Genomic DNA, 20,892 nt, shown 5'->3' on the forward strand with positions numbered 1-20,892 from the left:
GCATTTCATTTTGGAGGAGACCCTGTGTGGGGTGATTAAGAACATTTTTGGTTTCCAATTGTTCATTGTTTGCATATAGAAATACAATTGATTTGTGTAGTCACCTTGTATTCTGCAAGTCACTTATTCTAAAAATCTTTTGTAGATTCCTTGGGGTTTACTACATTGATGATCATGTCATCTGTAAATAGGGACAGTTGTGTTTCTTTCTAATCTGAATGGCTTTTATGACTTTTTTCCTGCTTATTGTACTGACTAGACTTAAGACTTCTATGTACTCTATGTTGAATAAGAGTGGCAAAAACAGATATTTTTGTCATGTTCCTGATCTTCGGACAGAAAGCACTCAATCTCTCACCATTAAGTACTATGCTAGCTGTAGGATTTTTGTANTAGATATTTTTGTCATGTTCCTGATCTTCGGAAGAAAGCACTCAATCTCTCACCATTAAGTACTATGCTAGCTGTAGGATTTTTGTAGATGCCGTTTATTAGGTGGAGGAGTTTTCCATTCTATTCTAGTTTGCTGAGAATTTTTATCATGAGTGGATGTTGTATTTTGTCAAATATTTTTCTGCATTATTGATATGACCGTGTGATTTTTCTCTTTAGGCCTTATATTGATTTTTAAATATTGAACTAGCCTTACATTCCCAGAATAAAGGAGTACCTTTCCGAATTTCTGTGTGGCAGCTATAAACCAAAATGATCCATTCATATGAGTACATTCACTTCCAGGAAAGTATCAGAAAGTCTCCAGAGCATTCCTGTGCGGCTGCAACAAGAGACCTGAACTCTTGGTACTGATTCTTTAACTATGAGTTTCTACTGACTCCCACTCATCAAAGGTCCTTCCTTTATGGTCAAAGTTGTGGACATCTCATTGCTAAATTACCAAATCATCAGTGTAGTTTCATACCAAAAGAACAATGGCATTAGGATGTATAAGTATACCTAGCATCCAGCATAGTATTTAGCGTATAGTGGATACTCAAGATCTTTGTAGAATAATAATGATCACATAACTATATGAATACACGAATCTGAGCAACTCTTGCTAACTAACTGAGATTGTGTATTATTTTAAGTAGTGTGAATAATGAAATAATTTGTAGTGTAAATAATTCAAAAGTTTTACTTGCACTTGACTAGGTAGTACCTGACATTTAATAATTTTCTTCCAGTGAAATAAAAATACTAAATGGTGAAGAACTTATTTAAAAAGTGCTAGGGGTGCCTGGCTGGCTCAGTTGGTAGAGCATGTGACTCTTGATCTCAGAATTGTGAGTTTGAGTCCCAAATTAGGTGTAGAGATTACTTAAAAATAAAATATTTTAGGGGGCACCTGGGTGGCTCAGTCAGTTAAGTGTCCAATTCTTGATATCGGTTCAGGTCATAATCTCACGGTTTGTGGGTTCGAGCCCCATGTTGGGCTCGGTGCTGACAGCGCAGAGCTTGCTTGGTTGGGATTCTCTCCTCCCTTCCCCCCCTTCTGCCCCTCTCTTGCACTCTCTCTCAAAATAAATAAATAAATGTAAAAAATAAAACCTTTTTTAAAAATTAAATAAATAAATAGGTAGGTAGATAAAAACTGCTAGATGTGCTTCATAGTAAAATTCCAATTTATAAATGTAAAAGGAAATACAAAATCACCATTAGGGAAACACCACAGTAATAACTGTCATAGATAAAATCCACTAACTGATGTTAAAATTAGTGGGTGAAAGTTTACAAACTATGTAGAGACTTGCACAGTTTCAAAATATCTTCCTCAAGATATTTTTTAACTACTCCACTACTCTACAGTAGAGAACCTGGGAGAAACAACCTGAACCAAGTGATCACTGCTATATCATCACCAGCAGTAAGGCATATAGAGATCATAAATCCTGTGCTATTATGCACTAAGAAGGACACAACAGGTGATGTCTGTAGCATTCTTGCCAAAAATGTGTAATCTTAGTACAATCGTGAGGAAACTTAAGACTACCCCGAAATGAGGGGCATTTGACAAAATAACTTATCTATTAATACTCTTTCAAAGTGTCAGTCAAGAAAGACAGAGACTGAGGAACTATTACAGCTTGCAGGGTAAGGAGAAATAACAACTAAATAGAATGTGGGACTCTGGATAGAGTCCTGGAACAGAAAAAGGAAATTAGTAAGAAAACTGATGAGATTCAAATGAAGTCTTTAGTTAATTTGTGATGTTAATACCCTGATTCTGATAATTACACTAAGACTGTAAAAAATGTTAACATTAGAAGATGTTAGGTAAGGGATATATGGAAACTCCCTATTATGTTTTTAAAATTTTTAATGTTTTATTTATTTCTGAGAGAGAGAGACAGCATGAGCAGGGGAGGGTCAGAGAGAGAGGGAGATACAGAATCTGAAGCAGGCTCCAGGCTCTGAGCTGTCAGCATAGAACCTGACACAGCGCTCCAACCATGAGATCGTGACCTGAGGCGAAGTTGGACGCTTAACCGACTGAGCCACCCAGGCGCTCCCTCCCCATTATTTTTTAACTTTTCTGTGAGTCTAAAACTAGCTCAAAATTAAAAAAAAAATTTTAAGTGTTGAAAAGTTTGGAAACTTGGTTTCCCTTCATTTCTCCACAGCCTAAGCTTAACTGAGACTAGACCACTTAGCACTCTCAAGTGCTTACCAAGTAATTCTCTTACTTCCATGTATTGGAAAATTATTTGAAACCCTACATTTCAAAAGACTTTCTCTTAATTCTAAATGTTGCTTATCAAGAATAAATAGGAGCTATTCAACATTATACTGGAATTCATAGGCAGTGTATTAAAGCAAGAAAAAGAAATATAAGGTGTAAGGATTGTAAAGGAAGAAATAAAACTACATTTTTCATGGATGATAATTTCTAATGAAGAAAATAATCTACAAATAAATTAATAGAATTAATAAGATTTTGTCAAAGTTGCTGGATACAAGATCAATATATAAAAATCAATTATATTCCTATATACCTGCAGGAAAAAGAAAGTGAAATTTTTAAAAGGATACCATTTACCAAAGCATAACAAATATGAAGTAAATTGTAAGGAAACTAAGAGATGTGTAAGACCTGTTTAGAGAAATTATACAACTTTACTGAGTAATATTAATTAATTAAGTTAATGGAAATTAATTGAAATATAGCATGTTCATGGGTTAGAAGACTCAATATTTAGGGATGCCTGGGTGGCTCAGAGGTTAAGTGTTAACTTCGGCTCAGGTCGTGATCTCAACTGCTCATGAGTTTGAGCCCTGCATTGGACTCTGCTGACAGCTCAGAGCCTGGAGTCTGCTTCAGATTCTGTGTCTCCTTCTCTCTCTCTGCCCCTCCCTCACTCACACTCTGTCTGTCTGTCTGTCTCCTCTCAAATATAAAATAAAACATAAAGAAAAGAAGACTCAATATTTAAAGATCTCAGTTCTCTCAAAATAAATGTTATAGATTCACTATAATTTTAATGTAAATCCATTTTTTAATGGAATATTTTAAGCACATTCTAAAATGTACCTGTAAATGCAAAAAGCCAAGAACTGGGGCACCTGGGTGCCTCAGTAAATTAAGCGTCCGACTTCGGCTCAGGGCATGACCTCATGGTTTGTGAGTTTGAGCCCTGCTTCGGGCTCTGTGCTGACAGCTCAGAGCCTGGAGCCTCCTTAGGATACTGTGTCCCCACCTCTCTCTGCCCCTCCCCCACTCATGTGCATGTGCTCTTTGTGTCTCTCAATAATACATTTTTTAAAATGTGAAAAAAAAAGCCAAGAATGGTCAAATTCTCTGAAGAAAAGCAACACAGGAGGACTTGCCCCTCCAATTATCAAGACTTTAATATAACGTTATAATTCTTAAGATAACATTCATTAAAAGTAGACAGAATAAATAAACACTCATATATGCATATACTGGAATACACAGTAAAAGCATGAGCAATCTCAAGCAACTGACCACAACATGGAAGGTTCTCATCTATGTAACATTGAGTGAAAGAAGCAGAAATAAAAATTGTATCCCATGTAACTCCATTAATATAAAATTCAAACTGAAAATTCAAGCAGAGCTAAACTATATTGTTTAAAAATTATGTACATTAGTGGTAAAACTATAAAGAAAAGCAAAATATTATCACATAAGTCAAAATAATGAATACTTTTGTGGGGATAGATGGGGTTGTAATCAAATACCGGGGTGGTGATAACAAAGGTGTTTGTTTTAGAAGTATTTATTCAGCTCAACATCCATTTTAACACACTTTCTATATGTATATTATATTTCCCAATAAAAATAAGCATTAACTAACGTCAACGTTATCACTAAACTAATTACTATAGATAGTAACACTGTGGTATTGCAGAGATAGACAATTAGACCAATGCAACAGAAAAAAGACACACATATATATTAACTTCTTTCAGATGTGTCACGATAGGAAAAAAACTTTTAAAATATATATGTTTATTTATTTTGAGAGAGAGAGAGAAAGAGAGAATCTCAAGCAGGCTCAACATCAGTGCAGAGGCCGATGGAAGGGCTAGAACTCACAAATCATGAGATCATGACCTGAGCTGAAACCAAGAGTCAGGCACCTAACTGACTGAGCCACCCAGGTGCTCCTAGAAATAAACTTTTTAATGAATGATATGAAACAACCCAATACTTACATGAAAAAACAATTTTTAGACCTCTACCTCACTCCATATACAAAAACCCCCTGGTACATTAAAGACCTAAATGTGAAAGGTAAAATAATAAGGATTTTTTAGAATTATCTAGGAGGATATCTTCATGATCTTGAAGTAGAAAATTATTCCTTAAAAAAGATATAAGAAGCACTCGCCTAAAAGGAAAAGACTAATAAATTGAATTAAGTAAAAGTCTTGTTCATTCAAAGATACACAAAGATTGAAAAGCAAGCCACAGAATGGGAGAGATATTTGTAACACATACACCCAACAAGGGATTCAAATCTATAATATATATACTCCTACAGATCTGTAAGGAAACAACTCAATGAAATTTATCAATGTTATTAATAATCCATGAAGTGAAAAGTGAAATTTAAATTAGTTACACGCTACCTCATATGCATTAAAATTTAAAATCTGACAGTATCATGTGCTAATACAGATGCAGTTGATGGGAATTGTCACACAATGCTGGTGGTGTAAATTATAAAGCCATTTGGAAAACAGTTTGGCATTTTTTATGTTTATTTATTTTGAGAGAAAGTGAGAGAGAGAGAGCCAAGTGGGGCAGGAGCAGAGAGAGAGGGTAAGAGAGAATCCCAAGCAGGCTCCATGCTGTCAGCACAGAGCCTGACATGGGGCTTGAGCTCACAAACCGTGAGATCATGACCTGAGCCAAAATCAAGAGTTGGAAGCTTAACCAACTGAGCCATCCAGGTGTCCCTGGATTGTTACTGTCATAAACAAGAGACATGTACAAGAATATTCATGACAATGCTGTTCACAGTAGCCCCAAATTGTATATAAAGACAGGAGACTGTACAAGCCTAGAGACAAAGAAGATAGAGAAATAGCTGCCTTGGATCCCAATGGCTTTTCAGTTCTGGTTCCAGTCTTTGTTGAAGTCTAACTGCCCTTTGTTCTCTTTTAGTAAATTTCCAATTTTGCTTGAGCTGATTTGAGCAATTTTTCTGTGTGTGTGTGTGTGTGTGTGTGTGTGTGTGTGTGTGTGTGTTTGCAATCATTAGAGCCTTGGTTAGGACACAAATGTGGAAGGAGAGACTATAAATTACAAAGATGTAAAAGACATGTCAACCAACATGAGAACTTCATTTGTGTCCTGATATAAACACAAGGATTGAAGGATTGTAAAAGAAATCACAACATATAATACTAAATGATTTTTTTAATGTTTTATTATTTATCTTGAGAGAGAAGGAGAGAGAGAATCCTATGCATGCTCTGCTCTGTGCTGTCAGTGCAGAGCCCAATAGAAATCAAGAGTCAGATGCTTAACTGGCTGAGCCACCCACGTGCCCCAGCAAATACTTTTTTGTTAAAGATCACCCCAAAATCCACCATATCTTTGGTTTCTCAGGTGGTTGTGGTCAAGCTATCAGTCATCTCAAGGCTCTACTCAGGCTAGAGGATTAGCCTCCAGGCTCCCTCACATGTTTCTCATCTTGTGGGCATCCCCATCAGTGCTTGAGTATCCTCACATCATGGCAGCTGGCAGGCCCGACTACATGTGGAACCTCTCGTCCAAAAGTTATTCAGAATTTCAAAATGGTCATAATCGAGCAATAAGCCAAGTGTGGAGCCTTCTGAGCCATGTGTAATTGCACTGCTCACACACCTTTGAAGCCAACTCTGGTTACTGGTGACCTGGATGAAAGAGACAGAGAGTCAGAGAGCAACCAAGACAGAAGCCACAGTCTTCTAGCAACCTACTCTCAACAGTGACACCCTACCATTTTTGTTGTAGTCTGTTTATTAGATGCAAGTTACAGGGTCCATCTCACACTTAAGGGGTAGAGATCACACAAAGGCATGAATACCAATTAACCATTGCAAATCATCTTAGAGACCATCTGCCACAACAGCCATTTATGAGATAAGCAGGGAAATTTGAACATTGACTAGAAAATTGAACACTGACTACTATTAATCGCTTAGGTATAATGATGATATTGTAGTTAAATTAAAAGAAGGTCTGCTTTTGGGGCACCTGGCTGGCTCAGTTAGTAAGAACATGAGACTCTTGATCTCAGGGTCATGAGTTTGAGCCCCTTGTTGGGAATAGAAATTACTTTTTAAAGAAAAAAAAAAAGGTCTTCTGTTAAAGATATATACTGAAGTATCTACAGATGGTATATTTAATGTCTTGAATTTGCTTCAAAATAATATGGAATGGGAGAGGATGAGGGAATAGAGGAGGTGATGGGCCATGAGATGACCACTGTTGAAGTAGGTGATGGGTACATGGGAATTCATTAGACTCTTATTTTTGTACATGTTTGACCTTCTACACACACACACACATACACACACACACACACACACATGCACACACAGCCTTGTTTTGTCTAAGACACTAAATCAGCTCACTAAACTCTTAACTGAATTCAGATGAGTACACAGTCCGATGTAGGTTGAAGACAGGCCCTCAAGGCAGGAGCCATGGGCTTGAGACGTCAAAAGATGCCACCATGCATGTTAATCCATTTGCTTCAAAATTTGCAAATTCTCATGGTGCTTCTTGAAAAGAAAGTAGAGGCATCTGGGTGGCTCAGTCGGTTAAGTGTCCGACTTGGGCTCAGGTCATGATCTTGGGGTTCGTGGGTTCGAACCCCTTGTCAGGCTCTCTGCTGTCAGTGCAAACCCACTTCAATTCCTCTTTGCCTCCCCTGCCCCTCCCCTAATTTGAAAAATAAACTTAAAAAACAAGAAAAGATAGCAAGTATAGAAGAAGGAGATAAAAGAAGGGAGTAGGGTGATTGGCATACGGGAGAGAGATGACACATACCAACCTGGAATCAAGTCAGTTAAGTGGGATCCTTGCCTCACTCTCCAGCTTTCTTTCCAGTCCTAGAGGATTCCCAGGATCTTCCACTAACTAGACTAGGGGTGGAATGGGGCTGCTTGTGAGCGTTGGAATAGAGGTCTCATTGTTGTGATGTCTCTTTTTCCACCATTAGTTTGAAGCCCTTGAAGTGAAAGGTGCTTAAGCCTCTGACTTAGAATTGAGGTGTAAAACGCATGTAGTAGGAGGAGAAGCTAGGAATCAAAGGAGATAATAAAAGGTGCTAATTAAGGACCGTATATCAAGAGATATTGTTACCACACTCAGTCAGCTACATATTGGGTTGTTTTTATTTTAAATATTCTTCACAGTTTTTATTTAGGGTGGCTTTTTAAAGCCAGCCTACATTTTCTTACTTAAATTTTCTTGTTTTTCAGCCCTGACATTTAGTTTGCTGGCAAGGCAACTGATTCCTCCTCTCAATGTCTGTTACGCAGCTTTCTGTTCTTCAGTAATTTATGTCATTTTTGGATCATGTCATCAAATGTCCATTGGTGAGTGCAGGATCTGAACCATGCGAGGTGTCTTGATCATTTCCTTCTTGCCAAGAACTCAGATTGAAACTATGTTTCAGGTACAAAAAAAGGAAACAGAAGATGGACATTCTATCCATTTCAGTGTTCAGATTTTAGAGACTGAACACTTCCAGTGTGTCATTATTAGTGTCACTTCCAGACAAATCGGCCAGCCTTCCCTGAGTCAAAAGTCCATCTCCTAATTTATATTTAGAAATAACTGTTACAGGGACCACAATAGTTGAAGATAACAGAAGCAGCACATTTTATTCACCTAGGTAAGTAAACCAGCATAGAAATCAAATCACAAAACACCATGTTTTGTTGGAAGTGCATTGCCAACTATCACTTAGTGAAGTGGCTTTCCCTGGGCTTCCCCACTGAACGACTGACCACCCAGGCTGACTGACAATCATTTTGACTGACATACTTTTTCTCCAGATATGTTTGTATATTCAGGCTGGTTACCATCCCACTGTCCTAGATGCAGAGTGCTACCCTGCCTTTTTAAGGACAATATCACACGTCTTTACTAAAATCCATTATGTGTCGATTTTACATTTGGCTGCTGAGAGGACAGTTTTATTCCCATATTTCCAAGCTCCTGGGGCACATCACAATCACTTTCAAATACAGATGATAAGGCACTTAGAGTTTTGTTTCTGTTAGGTAGTTTAAAGGTAAGATTTGTCTTTGTTCCCATATGTCGGATGTGAGGACTAAATGAAATTATGTTTGAAACAGGTTTAGCTCAGTGTGATTTTGCACCTAGTAAATCCTTCATAAGTGATAGGTGTTATTTTTTTCTTTTTATTAGTATTGATTAGCTTTGTTTTCTGATCCTATCACCACCATCTCACTTTTTACTATCTCGAGAGCAGGCGCAGTGACTGAGCCTGATATCCATGTCCAGCCAATTTCTCTTTGATCCCACTCCACATGCCCATATTGCAGAGGGGGTAATACATGGACACCAAGATTTAAATTCTAGGAGTTGGTCACAGCATGTGGAACCAGAGTTCTTTCCTCTGTTCTTTGTTGCTTCTCAATGGCCACTTTCAAAAAAGAAAAGTTCTTGAGATCAAAGACAAAACATCAGACCATGCCTCACTTATGTCCAATAAGTCAGTCTACCTGCATTTAAAACTTCAGTGGAGTGCCTGGGTGGCTCAGTCGGCTGAGCATCTGACTCAGGCTCAAATCATGATCTTGCAGTCCATGAATTCGAGCCCTGCATCGGGCTCTGTGCTGACAGCTCGGAGCGTGGAGCCTGCTTTGGATCCTGTGTGTGTCTCTCTCTCTGCCCCTTCCCTGCTCACAGTCTCTCTCTCTCTCTCTCTCAAAAATTACACATTTAAAAATTTTTAAACTTCTCTTTTCTGCCTAAACACCTTCTTTCATAGGTTCCTTCTTCCTTGTGAGTGCTCTGATGATCAATGTCCTGGACTTGTACCCATTCAATGATGGCCACCTGATCCTGGGGACTTTCATCAAGGATGACTTTTCTAAGCCCTCCTTCTTTGCGGACTATAACAGATCCTTGAGTGTGGTGGCATCCACGACATTTTTGACTGGGATTATTCAGGTATGAGCTGAGTCTCTGAACCCCTGAAATAAATTAAGGAGCTACAAATGGACCTCTTCCTTTTGTTGCTCCTGTTATCCATTGTGATGTATGTGGAACTTTAGTGATTTATTTTTGGGAAGCTTACGGGATGCGTCGATAGGCTCTCCTCAGTGACAAAACTTCTTCCTCCTCAGAAATCACCCACCACTGATTTTGGATGAGATACTGAACATCTTCATCAGTCCCTTCCATAAAGCTAAAGAAGGGTCCTAGGGACCATGGTCTAGAGTTCTATTACGATTTCACCTTTTAAAAAAATTCTTTGTATTTTTTTCAACAAGAATAACACTCGCAGGCTCATATACTATATTTTGGGTTAAGTAAGCACTGGAGCCAGACCTGGAGTTCTTTTTCTTCAATGGCAGAAGCACAAAGGACAATAATATCAATGACTTACTAAGATATCAAAACTTATTTTTGGCATGTCTTTGATTTTCTCTCAGAGTTTGCCATCTAAAGCTTTACCCATTGAACTAAAGTCACAAATGCTAGCTTTATTTCTCTTTCTTCTCAACCAATCCTCTCTCTGGCTAATTTTTGCTGATCTCTCCTGGGACCATCTTTTATTAGGTAAGGATTTATTGGGAGCCTGTATCAGGCTACTGGAGTGAGCTGACTCCAACCCTGATACCAGCTATGTGACTTACTTAAATCACTTTACCTTTATGGGCCTCAGTTTCCTCATGTATAAAATGGAAATAATAACATTTGCTTTGCAGGGCTTTTATGTGGATTAAATGAGAAAATACATGTAAAGCACCCAGTAAGTTCACTTACTATATGGGCCTGTCACATAGTAAGCATCAATATGTTATAATTACTGGGTACAAAAATATGCATTTGGTACTTTGACAGAGGCCAAAAATAAAAAAAAGTAAATATAATTCCTGTGGTTAAAAACTTCAGTCTTGTAAGAGAAGACAAAATAATGGGCAGTCAGCAACCTATGAATTATCTACATCACCCTACACATGTTCTCTCATTACCTTTGAGCCTCAGTTTCTTCATCTAATAAAGGAGGAGATATTCCATTTCCAGAAAGATGAAGTAGATGTACTTTTCCCTATTCCTCCTGCTAAGTACAACTAAAAACCTTGGAATGTTATACATAAAACAAACATAAGAACACTGAAAAGTGGAAAGAAGAGGGCAAACTGGCTCCAAACCTCAGGACCCAAGGAACAACACAGTGGTGAATTCCCTGGGTTTACTTTTTGCCTCATATATTTCAGACTTGGTGCTGAGGAAGCCAGAAACCCAAATGCTAATAGGTACAGACAAAGAAATAAAGAAGGGGGGGAAAAAAAGCCCTAACATACCTTTATAGTCACAGCATCAAGAAAAGTCTAGCAAGACTGAAAACTTCTACATAATAACTACTATACTCCAGACAAAGAGCAAGGAGAAACAAAACAAAACAAAACAAAACTGTGGTATTGGCCCCCTCATACCAGCAAAGGCCAACTGAAGAGCCGAAACTTTCACCCATACCCACGTGTAATGAGGTGCCCATCCACCCCCAACTGGGGTGTTGTCAGAGAAGGCCAGATAGGGAGTCAAGATTTTCATTCCCATTATGCAGTAATGAGACACCCTTTCTACTCCTCACCAGGGTGGTGTCAGAGATGGCCTAGTAAAGGGGACAACACTCTCTGCTGCAGTGTCCGTGGAGGCCAAGTGGGAAGAAGTAAAGGCATTCCTGTCTCTTCCAGCCAGGATAATATTGTCAGAGGGCTAGTGGGGAGCCATAACTCCCACCCCTGCTCAGCAATAATGAAGAGTCCCCACTGCCACAGTGGTCAGTAAAAGCTGAGGGGAGAACTTGGGCTTCTACGTCTACAGGCAGTAACAAGATGGCACCCGCCCCTTCCGCTGCTAGCACTTTGTCAGAACAAGCTAGCTAAAACAGAATGTTTAAATAAGATCCACTGTCTCCTAGCGTGGTGCCCAAAATGTTTACCATTAAAGTGAAAATTAGTTGTCATATCAAGAACCAGAAAAATCTCCACTTGAATGGAAAAAAGGCAATGAAAAGATGCCAACACTGCAATGACAGAGATGTTAGAATCATCTGGCAAAGATTTTAAAGCAGCCATCTTAAACATGCTTCAACAAGCAATAATGAACACTCTTGAAACAAGTGAGAAAATAGAAACTCTCAGCAAATAAACAGAAAGTATGAGGAAGCAAATGGAAATTTTAGAACTGAAAAGTATAACAACCAAAATTCAAAATTCAAAGGATGGGCTCAATAGCAGAATAGAAGAGACAGAGTAAAGAATGAATGAATTCAAAGAAAGAACAATAGAAATTACCCAATCTGAACAAGCAAGAGAAAACAGACTGGAAAAAGAAATGAACAGAACCTCAGGGACAAGTGGGGTGATAACAAAATACCTAATATTTGTATCACAAGAGTCCCAGAAAGCGAGGAGAAAAAAGATGAGGCTGAATTACTTGAAGAAGTAACAGCTGAAAACTCCCAAAATTGTCAAAAGACATAATCCTCCAGATTCAAGAAGCTGAGAAAATTCAAAAAAGATAAATCCATAGAAATCCACACTAAAACAAATCATAGTCAATCTTCTGAAAACTAAAGACCATGAAAACAATCTTGAAAGCAGTGAAAGGAACACTTTACCTATGGGGTGAGGGGAATTGGGCAACCCAATCACAGCAAATTTCTTATCAGAGACCATAGAGTCCAGAAGGAAGTTGCACAATATTTTCCGTTTGCTGAAAGAAAAGAACTGTCGATCCAAAAATCATACACCCAGTGAAAATATCCTTCAAGAATAAAAAGGAAATCAAGACATTCTCAGATGAAGAAAAACTAAGAGAATTTGCTACCAGGAGACCTATCCTGAGAAAATGGCTAAAGGAATTTCTCTAAACACAAAGGAAATGATAAAAGAAAGAATCTTGAGGGGCACCTGGGTGGCTCAGTAGGTTGAGTGTCCAACTTCAGCTCATGTCATGATCTCATGGTTCGTGAGTTTGAGCCCTGTGTCAGGCTCTGTGCTAATAGCTCGGAGCCTGGAGCCTGGGTCTGATTTTGTGTCTCCCTCTCTCTCTGCCCCTCCTCCACTCATGCTCTGTCTCTCTCTCCTCCAAAAATAAGTAAATATTAAAAAAATTTTTAATAAAAAAATTTAAAAAGGAGTTAAGTTTTTGGGAAATCAAAAGTTACATGGATTTTCAACTGTGCGTGTTGGGTGAGGGGGGTTGGTACACCTAACCTCTATGGTATTGCAAGGTCAACTGTAGTTCTGCAAGATGCTACCATCGGGGGAAACTGAGTAAAGAGTATACCAGATCTCTCTGTACTGTTTCTTACAACTGCATATCAAACTACAGTTATCTGAAATAAAAAGTTTAAATTTAAAAAAGAAATCTGCACTAGCTAATAATGTCTAATATTTATGGTTATGTGTTTGTTAGTCACTATTCAAAGCACTTTACATGCATCATCTCATCTGATCCTTACAATTCCTTGTATGATGGTAGGTATTACTATGACCCTTATTTTAAGGGAACAAAGGTATAGAGAGGTTAAGAGAATTGCCCAAGATTACAAAGCCAGTAAGATCCCAACTGGGAATTAGGCTGAGGGTTTTCTACCTCCAGAATCCACACTTCAGGTAATTTTAAAGTGCAAGCTAATATTAATAAAAGTGAAGTGTTTTGTGTTGAAAGAATATAAAGTTCAGGAATAACCTTTAGTTGGTTGGAGTTGTCTGAAGAAAACAACTATGTATTGAGACTTCATTCACTGAACATTTAGTACTTGATTTCTTTTTTGTTTGTTTGTTTTGAGAGAGAGGGAAAGTATGTGCATGTGAGAGGGGAAGGGGCAGAGAGAGAGAAGAGGGAGAGAATCCCAAGCAGGCTCCGTACTGTCAGCAGGGAGCCTGACTCATGGCTGGATCCCATGAACCATGAGATCATTACCTGAGTGGAAATTGAGAATTGGACACTTAATAAACTGAGCCACCCAGGCACCCCTACTACCTGCTTTCTATAAGAATGCCTGAGGGTCGCCTGTGTGGCTCAGTTGGTTGGGCATCTGACTGTAGCTCAGGTCATGATCTCACTGTTTGTGGGTTTGTGCCCTGTGTTGGGCTCTGTGCTGACAGCTCAGAGCCTGTAGCCTGCTTCAGATTCTGTGTCTCCCTCGCTCTCTGCCCCTCCCCTGCTCATGCTCTGTCTCTCTCTGTCTCTCAAAAATAAATTAAAATGTTAAAATTTTTTTTAAAAAAGAATGGCTGATAGGTTTCATATCCTAAGCCAACTCTGACTGATTGATAGTGGCTTCATAGAAAATAATATTAACACAGGTTCTGATGCTACATCACAGCAGAGCAAGAGTTTTATGGTTATAGATATTTGCCACTTACAAGGAGGAAGGAAGAGATGGCATTAAAAATGAGCAATAATGTATTTGCATTTGTCACTATTCTCAGATTGGAGCTAAGTGTTTTACATGTCCTATGCAATGTAATTCATACAAAACACTGCACATTGAATATTATTCACTTCTTATCAATGAGAAAACAGACTCAGAGAGTTTAGTTAACTTGTCCAAGCTCACACAGCCACTGAGTGGGAGGGCCAGGATTGAAGCCATATACCCCTAGGAATCATGCAGTTTTTACCACATCTCCTGAAGAAGAGGAATTTCACTGAGCTCTTGAAAGGAATGATAGATACGGATTGGCAGAAATGACAAAGAAAAAAATCTGTGCACAAGCACAGAAATGGAAATCACATACAGACAAGAGCTGACTGGCCCAACTAGAGTAGTGGTGCCTGTTGGGCAGTAATGACCAGAGATTCTAGAGACCCAGTGTCCAACTGACTGAAAGCTTGGACACAAAAAGCTTTTAAACCTAAAAGATTTATTCTTTTAAGTTTGTTTGTTTTCTGAACTTCTAGCGCAGAAGCAGATGAAGTAGTAAACAGTAGTAGGTTCAAGACTTCTTGATTAGGCTGTGTAAGCTTTCTTAACCTATCTTAAGGGGCTTAGGGTTCACCCTCTGTCCATCAGTTCTCCTTTTTTTCCTAAGTTTGTTTATTTATTTTGAGAGGGGGGGCATGAACGCAAGCAGGGCAGAGAGAGAAGGAGAGGGAGAATCTCAAGCAGTCTCCACATGCTCAGCACAGAGCCTGACTTGAGGCTCCACCTCACAAATCATGAGTTCATGAATGGAGCCAAAATCAAGAGCTGGACACTTAACCGACTGAGCCTTGCAGGTGCCCTGTCCATGAATTTTCTAATTGTTTTTTATTATAATAAATGGGGAGTGCCTGGCTGGCTCAGTCAGTAGAGCATGCAACTCTTGATCTTAGGGTCTTGAGTTCAATCTCCATGTTGGGCATGGAGCCTATTTGGAAAAAAAAAAAAAAGATATATTGCAAAAGTCCCAAATAAGAAAAAAATGCATACATTTTAAAGTATTGCCCCAACCTTTAATTCCATTCCCCAAAGGTAACTTCTTTTTTTCTTTAAGTTTACTTATTCATTTTGAGAGAGACAGAGACAGTTTGAGTGGGGGAGGGGCAGAGAGAGGGAGAGAGAGAATCCCAAGCAGGCTCCCCACTGCCAGCACAGAGCTTGATGTAGGACTTGAACTCACCAAATAGTGAGATCATGTTCTGACTGGAAACCAAGAGTTAGATGCCTAACTGAGTGAGCTACCCAGGCACCCCTGAAGGTAACTTCGGTTAATAGTTTGGGGTGTAACCTTTCAGATCTTTTGTATATTTAGAAATACACATATGTTACATAATACACGTATATAATTTTCATATTATATGCATATGGACATATACAATACTTTGTTATAACATATTTAATATATAATATACAATACAATATATTTATAATTTATTACATGTAATATATACTATATATACTATAGTATTTTACATGTACATATGCATGTATAATATATAAATTATATTTATTATACATACTGAATTTATAGAAACTAAATTTATGTCTTCAGGATTACATATCATATATAAAATATATTTCAGGATTACATATATTATATATATACATATATTATCACTTATATATAATCCTGAAGACAAATTCAGTTTAATCATTCTTAGTAAAGATAAAAGTCAAAGGGGGCTCCTGGGTGGCTCAGTCAGTTAAGCGTCGGACTTTGGCTCAGGTCATGATCTCACAGTTTGTGGGTTCCAGCCCTGCGTCAGGTTCTGTGCTGCCAGCTCAGAGCCTGGAGCCTGCTTCAGATTCTGTGTCTCCCTCTCTCTCTGACCCTCCCCTGCTCACATTGTCTGTCTCTCTCTCTCTCAGAAATAAAATAAAATATTTTTTTTTTAAAAAGTCAAAGGCCAAGAAGTCTGAGCTGGAATTTTTTAAACTGCCTTTTCCTTTGTGAAAAGCCGCATTCCTCACAGGGATATTAACATCTCCTGAAAAGGGCTATCAAAGCTTCTAACAAAAGGCTCTTTAAAAAAGCAAAAGCTTGTTCTGATCACTTGGTCACTAGATTCTAGGGCAAGAATTTAAGCTTAAGTGCTCCTGAAGGAAGAAGGGAGTGTGGTCTAGTGCCTGTGCAGAGCTGCTGAATCAACACCAAGGACTTCCTTGTCTCCTCGGTATCAGTTGATGAGAAAAAGAGAGAAGAGTTTATCAGAGGGGCCTAAGTGAACTCTTTTGTTGGACCCCCCCACCCCACCAGCACCTAACTGGCGCCACTGTGGGTGTGCCTCTCATGCCGGTTTTCTTTCCCCTCTGAACCTTCTACAGCTATCCATGGGCTTGTTAGGTTTCGGTTTCGTTGCCACTTACCTTCCGGAAGCTGCCATCAGCGCTTACCTGGCCGCCACGGCGCTACACCTTATTCTGTCCCAGCTGACTTTCATCTTCGGGGTTATGATTAATTTCCACGCTGGTCCCATCTCCTTCTTCTATGTGAGTGCTTTCTANTAGGCAGCAGAGTCAACAAGGTCCTGGAAATAATCTCAGCTCTTCTAGATTCACAGTCTTAATGAATTGCAGATGCTTTTGGACCATGTTGTATACGGTTATAATTAACATGTTCTCAGTTGCATTCACCATTTTGCCCAGCCCTTTTAAACAAACATGATTTACATTAGAATTTGGCTTTTAGACTACCGTAATCTATCATAATTGTTCCCATTACATGTATTCTAAAACATCTAAAGAACGTAAAATGCTGAATCGTCCCTTAAAAGAGTGGCATAGAAGCCACCCTAGAGAACATATATGATCCAGAAAAATTAGTAAAGAGTAGGCTATAACCCAAACTCCTGGGTCCTTTTCATTACACTGAAACACATAAAATGTGCTCTCTCCTTATTGAGCATTATTTTATTTTAATATCTCTTTTTCGACGTAAAAAATGTATATCACTCCCCTCACTGTGCTAATAATTATATTTTCTTACTGAACTTACTTGAGAGAATGTCATCTTCTAGCTTTAGGCAATTATCGTGCCCCTTTCTAAGTCTCTGTAATTTTGTTTTCTTTCAGAATATAGTTAACTACTGTGTAACTCTCCCCAAAGCTAATTCTACCAGCATCCTACTGTTTTTAACTGCTGTTGTGGCCCTGAGAATCAACAAATGTATCAGAATGTCTTACAATCAGTACCCCATCGAGTTTCCCATGGAAGTGTTTCTGGTAGGTGTTTTGATGCCCCCAATTCATGCTTTAGGACATTTAAAATGCCTACTTTCTAAAAAAAATTTTTTAAATAAAAAGCAAGCAATCTAGGAAGGGAGAGGACCAGAGGATACTACAAAAATAATAATTTTTAAAAAACATATGTTAAATTGTGACAAAGCAGAATATATTTCATTTTAAATACTAGCTTATATTTGTAAAGCATGCTTATTTTTATTTTTTAACAAGTTTCTTATTTTATTTTTTAAGTTTATTTATTTATTTTGAGATAGAGTACGCAAAAGCAGGAGAGGGACAGAGAGAAAGGGAGAGAGAGAATCCCAAGTGGGCTCTACACTGACCACAGTTCCCCATGTAGGGCTTGAACCCACAAACCATGAGGTCATGACCTGAGCCAACATCAAGAGTCGGACGCTTAATGACTGAGACACCCAGGTACCCCAAACATGCTTATTTTTAAAGTACTTTTTTCCATTGCCCTTTTTCATGCAATTTCATACATAGGGGTTTTTTTTTTCCTTATGAAAGAAATCCAGGCTCATTCTAGCAATTTTGAAAAACATAAGAAAAAAATAGAAGAAAAGAAAGTCCTCTGGTTGCACCTCCCAGAGTCAACTACAATCAATAATTTTGGGTTTTCAGTTATTCATTGTTTTCTTCTTTCAAATATATGACAGGCTTATGCTCAGTGTTGGTGAATTTCCACCTTCTTATACATAGAATTTTGTTTCTATTCTATTTTTATTTTTTTTTATTTTTAAATTAATCTCTACCCCCAACGTGGGGCTCAAACTCACAGCCCTGATATCAAGAGTTGCATGCTCCACTGATTGAGCAAGTCTATGCCTCTGTTTCTATTTCATTTATTTATTTTTAATGTTTATTTATTGGGGAGGTTGAGTGGCTCAGTCAGTTAAGCATCTGACTCTTGATTTAGGCTCAGGTCATGATCTTATGGTTCATGAGTTCCAGCCCCGCATCAGGCTCTGTACTGGCAGTGCAGAGCCTGCTTGGGATTCTCCCTCTCTCCCTCTCTCTCTCTGTGCCTCCCCTACTGTGTTCTCTCTCTCAAAATAAACCAATAAACTTAAAAATATATATTTATTTTTGAGAGAGAGTGGATGGGCTGGGGAGAGGCAGAGTGAGGGAGAGAGAGGGGAGGGGCAGAGAGAGGGGGACAGAGGATCCGAAGTGGGCTCTATGCTGACAGCAGAGAGACCAACGCAGGGCTCAAACCCATGTATGGAAAGATTATGACCTGAGCTGAAGTTAGATGCTCAACCAACTGAGCCACCCAGGTGCCCCTGTTTCTATTTTAATAGTGTTGTTATTATACTGTTATTCAGCCTCCTTTAATCCTCAGTATGCTACACTAGAGAAATTGAGGGAGAGGAGATCTCAAATAGATTGCCTAATCCATGTCACTAGTAAGTAGCAGAATGGGGGCTCACCACTATCTAATAATAATATTTCTTCTTTCTTTTAAAAAATTTTTAATGCTGGGGCACCTGGGTGGCTCAGTAGGTTAAAACCTCCGACTTCAGCTCAGGTCATGATCTCACAGCTTGTGGGTTTGAGCCCCGCATCGGGCTCTGTGCTGACAGCTCAGAGCCTGGAGCCTGCTTCGGATTCTGTGTCTCCCTCTCTCTCTCTGCCCCTCCCCCACTCGCATTCTGTCTCTGTCTCTCGAAAATAAACAAACATTTAAAATTTTTTTTTAAATTTTTAATGCTTATTTATTTTTGAGAGAGAGAGACAGAGACAGAGTTTGAGTGGGGGAAGGTCAGAGAGAGAGGGAGACACAGAATCCGAAGCAGGCTCCAGGCTTTGAGTGACAAACACAGAGCCCAACTCAGGGCTCGAACTCACGAAACCCAAGGTCATGACCTGAGCTGAAGCTGGACGCTTCATTGACTGAGCTACCCAGGCGCTCCTCTTCTTTCTTTTAAAAAAGCCTACTGGTAAAATTAATCTTTGGCAGTTATAGTTAACATTTTTACAATGATAAAGACATTTTCATAAATAAAGTTCAGGTTTTTAAAGTCAGCATTTCTCATATTAGGATCGCTGAATGCTCGGGTATCCATGAGAATTAATTTCCCCTTAAGAAGTGTTCTGTTGCAAAGATCCTGAAAGTTCACCAAATGTCCATACATTCCCTCTATTTCCCAGGTGCCCTGTAGTTAGGCAGGACCATGCGACTTTGGGGCCAAAGCATAGGAGAAAGGGTGTGAGGCTCCATGTTCTTTCTTCCCCTGCGGTGGTAATCATAGGACTGTATGTTAAAATAATAAGTCCCCCAGGTGGGATTAGCCTGCATCCCTGAAGCACTATTTGCAAAGAGGTTGCCTCAGAGAGACGCTGACCCACAATAGACTCTGTGCAGTCAAAAAATAACACTAAGATCTCATGGTTCCTATGTTACTACAGCATAACCTATTCTATACTAAATTATGCAGGTCTATACTCTGCCTGAATGAAAGAGTATGGGGATTGCTTTGGAAATTGACACCAAGTTCTATGTCATAACTGTCGTCTATTCTTGTTGAGGTTCATATTCTTTCATCCTTGGAATAGTCGAAAAGCTATTAATTCAGAAAGGCCAGAAATGGAAAGGCTACTTCTGTAAAGGACTTTCCCAATCATTGGACATAAATAATGGTACCCTGGAGCCCAGGGGACAATGTGCACATGGAATTTGAGAAGAAGTGTCACAGGCAACCTTTCCTTTCCATGGAACCCAGCTCAGCTGTGGTACCCTTGAGCGAATGTTCCCAGTTCGCCAGTTGAGGTTTTGGAGTCACCAGCAGGTGGCATCTGTGACACAGATATGGGTCCTCTCTCTAATGTCAGCTTTACTGAGGTAGAATTGACATCGAAAGTTGTAAGAGATTTAAAGTGTACTTCACGGTGATTGCACGTGCATAGATATTGTGAAACGATTCACCCATCTGGTTAGTGAACATTTCCATCACCTCACGTATTTATCTTGCATGTGTGTGTGCGCGTTTTGTGTGTGTGAGAGAGAACATTTACATTCCACACTTAGCAAATTTTTTTAAAGTTTATTTGTTTTGAGAGGAAAGAGAGTGAGAGAGTGTGTGCAAGCAGGGGAGGGGCAGAGAGAGAGGGAGATACAGAATCGGAAGCAGGCTCCAGGGTCTGAGCTGTCAGCACAGAGCCCGATGCAGGACTCAAACCCAGAAACTGTGAGATCATGACCTGAGCCAAAGTCGAACGCTTAAACTGACTGAGCCATTCCGGTGCTCCCTACTCTTAGCAAATTTTGATTATACAGTGCAATGTTAGCAACTATAGTCACCATGCTTTCCATTAGATCCTCAGACCTTATTCATCTTAAAGCTGAATGCTTCTGTACTTTCATCAAACTTTTCCTGTTTCCCCCAACCCACAGCTCCTGACAACTACTTTTCTACTTTCTGTTTCTATGAGTGTGACTGCTTTTTCTTTTTATTTATTTATTTATTTATTTATTTATTTATTT

General features: G+C 39.0%; 1 protein-coding gene across 1 annotated transcript in view; it reads left to right on the top strand.

The window, feature by feature from the left end:
• The window catches only part of SLC26A8 (solute carrier family 26 member 8), a 64,757-nt gene that overhangs the window by 11,357 nt on the left and 32,508 nt on the right, over positions 1-20,892 (top strand). Inside the window, exons 3-6 of the mRNA XM_077754906.1 lie at positions 7,942-8,058; positions 9,483-9,664; positions 16,488-16,652; positions 17,235-17,384. Of these exons, the coding sequence (XP_077611032.1) occupies positions 7,942-8,058; positions 9,483-9,664; positions 16,488-16,652; positions 17,235-17,384 (614 nt within the window). The remainder of the gene's footprint in view (positions 1-7,941; positions 8,059-9,482; positions 9,665-16,487; positions 16,653-17,234; positions 17,385-20,892) is intronic.

This window comes from Crocuta crocuta, unplaced genomic scaffold, assembly GCF_008692635.1.
Source record: "Crocuta crocuta isolate KB4526 unplaced genomic scaffold, BGI_CrCroc_1.0 scaffold132, whole genome shotgun sequence".
NCBI lineage: Eukaryota > Metazoa > Chordata > Mammalia > Carnivora > Hyaenidae > Crocuta > Crocuta crocuta.